Source organism: Coregonus lavaretus (assembly GCF_964263955.1).
Source record: "Coregonus lavaretus genome assembly, contig: HAP1_SCAFFOLD_8851, whole genome shotgun sequence".
NCBI classification, from domain to species: Eukaryota; Metazoa; Chordata; class Actinopteri; order Salmoniformes; family Salmonidae; genus Coregonus; species Coregonus lavaretus.
Window position 1 is genome coordinate 1 of NW_028165486.1, and position 2,500 is coordinate 2,500.

The 2,500-nt window shown below is 48.2% G+C and overlaps 1 protein-coding gene across 1 annotated transcript in view; it reads right to left on the reverse strand.

Moving 5' to 3' along the window:
* Positions 1 to 1,602: 1,602 nt before the first annotated feature.
* Positions 1,603 to 2,500, reverse strand: part of LOC311115803 (neuronal acetylcholine receptor subunit alpha-2-like) — a 15,485-nt gene continuing 14,587 nt past the window's right edge. Inside the window, exons 4-5 of the mRNA XM_084190932.1 lie at positions 1,997 to 2,391; positions 1,603 to 1,826 (exon numbers count right to left, since the gene is read on the reverse strand). Of these exons, the coding sequence (XP_084047058.1) occupies positions 1,701 to 1,826; positions 1,997 to 2,391 (521 nt within the window). The 3' untranslated portion in view covers positions 1,603 to 1,700. The remainder of the gene's footprint in view (positions 1,827 to 1,996; positions 2,392 to 2,500) is intronic.

A 2,500-nucleotide genomic window follows, 5' to 3' on the forward strand; every position in this document is an offset into this window, starting at 1 on the left:
GCTCTCACAGACCTGTAACTTCTTCTTTAAGAGGCTCCTCTGTCCTCCACTCGTTACCTGTATTAATGGCACCTGTTTGAACTTGTTATCAGTATAAAAGACACCTGTCCACAACCTCAAACAGTCACACTCCAAACTCCACTATGGCCAAGACCAAAGAGCTGTCAAAGGACACCAGAAACAAAATTGTAGACCTGCACCAGGCTGGGAAGACTGAATCTGCAATAGGTAAGCAGCTTGGTTTGAAGAAATCAACTGTGGGAGCAATTATTAGGAAATGGAAGACATACAAGGCCACTGATAATCTCCCTCGATCTGGGGCTCCACGCAAGATCTCACCCCGTGGGATCAAAATGATCACAAGAACGGTGAGCAAAAATCCCAGAACCACACGGGGGGACCTAGTGAATGACCTGCAGAGAGCTGGGACCAAAGTAACAAAGCCTACCATCAGTAACACACTACGCCGCCAGGGACTCAAATCCTGCAGTGCCAGACGTGTCCCCCTGCTTAAGCCAGGCCCATCTAAAGTTTGCTAGAGTGCATTTGGATGATCCAGAAGAGGATTGGGAGAATGTCATATGGTCAGATGAAACCAAAATAGAACTTTTTGGTAAAAACTCAACTCGTCGTGTTTGGAGGACAAAGAATGCTGAGTTGCATCCAAAGAACACCATACCTACTGTGAAGCATGGGGGTGGAAACATCATGCTTTGGGGCTGTTTTTCTGCAAAGGGACCAGGTCGACTGATCCGTGTAAAGGAAAGAATGAATGGGGCCATGTATCGTGAGATTTTGAGTGAAAACCTCCTTCCATCAGCAAGGGCATTGAAGATGAAACGTGGCTGGGTCTTTCAGCATGACAATGATCCCAAACACACCGCCGGGCAACGAAGGAGTGGCTTCGTAAGAAGCATTTCAAGGTCTTGGAGTGGCCTAGCCAGTCTCCAGATCTCAACCCCATAGAAAATCTTTGGAGGGAGTTGAAAGTCCGTGTTGCCCAGCGACAGCCCCAAAACATCACTGCTCTAGAGGAGATCAGCATGGAGGAATGGGCCAAAATACCAGCAACAGTGTGTGAAAACCTTGTGAAGACTTACAGAAAACGTTTGACCTGTGTCATTGCCAACAAAGGGTATATAACAAAGTATTGAGAAACTTTTGTTATTGACCAAATACTTATTTTCCACCATAATTTGCAAATAAATACATTAAAAATCCTACAATGTGATTTTCTGGAATTTCTTTTCTCAATTTGTCTGTTATAGTTGACGTGTACCTATGATGAAAATTACAGGCCTCTCTCATATTTTTTAAGTGGGAGAACTTGCACAATTGGTGGCTGACTAAATACTTTTTTTCCCCACTGTATACATTTTATGGAAAAGAGTTGTTTCTGGATGATGCACCATGCTGCCTTTGTTGACAACATGACCGAGCGGCGCAGGTCACTGTAGCAGGGCGCTCCTCCCTCACCGCTCTTGCCCGTTCACGTCACGGGCCATAGCCCGGTGCACTTAAATGGAACTCCCTCATTGGTAGTGCCAGTCATCCTACTAACTTAGTTTCCTCATTAGGCTTCCACGAGATGGTGCTACTGAAAGGTCACAGTCCATCTGTCTCTACTCATACCACCAGCCGGTCATTGTAGTGCCAGTCCTATGGTACCCGCTCCGGGATGGGGTCGCAGACCCCAAGTCCTAGATCATGCCGGCCAGCCAGGGGGGGAGGAAGAGCCCGATGGTCCCCAGCAGACACACGATAATAAACATCCACAGGAAGATACGGTCGATCACCATGGCAACATACTTCCAGTCTTCCTTCACCTGGATGGAGAGATGGAGGAGAGGAGAGACTTGAATGAACGGTAACCACTTTTCTTTTTACATTTTGACTTTTTAGTCATTTATCAGAATGTGTACATTCAACTATCTGCAATATCAGTGTTAGTAGTGCTGCCAGTTTAGTTGTGTTATAGTATGTCATAAACACTCACACTAAAGTCAGCGTCCTCTGCCCTCAGGTGGTCTGCAATGTAGTGCAGTCCTTCCAGAGCCCGTATCACGCTGGGAGACAAAGACTCTGACACCAAGTTATCCATCTTCTCCAGTCGCTGGGTGGGGTTAATCCTTCTATTCACTCCTCCTCGTCCACTTCCACCATCCAGGCGGTTCTGGGGCTGCCCTGCCCCTTGGGGTGGGTGGTTCTGCTGGGGCGGATGGGTGGAGCCCGGGGGTCTGGGTGACGGAGGACGGAAGGAGAAGTAGGAGGTCAGCGCCCCCAGCTCCAGGTCCTCATAACATGGGGTCCGTCCCCGGGGGTCCTCCCTGGTCCCTCCTCCATCCCGGAGCCAGCTGGCTGAGGTGCTGAGGCAGGGAGGATGGTCTAGGCCTGGATGAAGGAATTAATGATTGGACTTGATACATTTAAACTACGCATAAAGTTGCCTCAGTCATACATATATTGAGGGCCAGTTTCCCGGACACAATGTTTATCATTG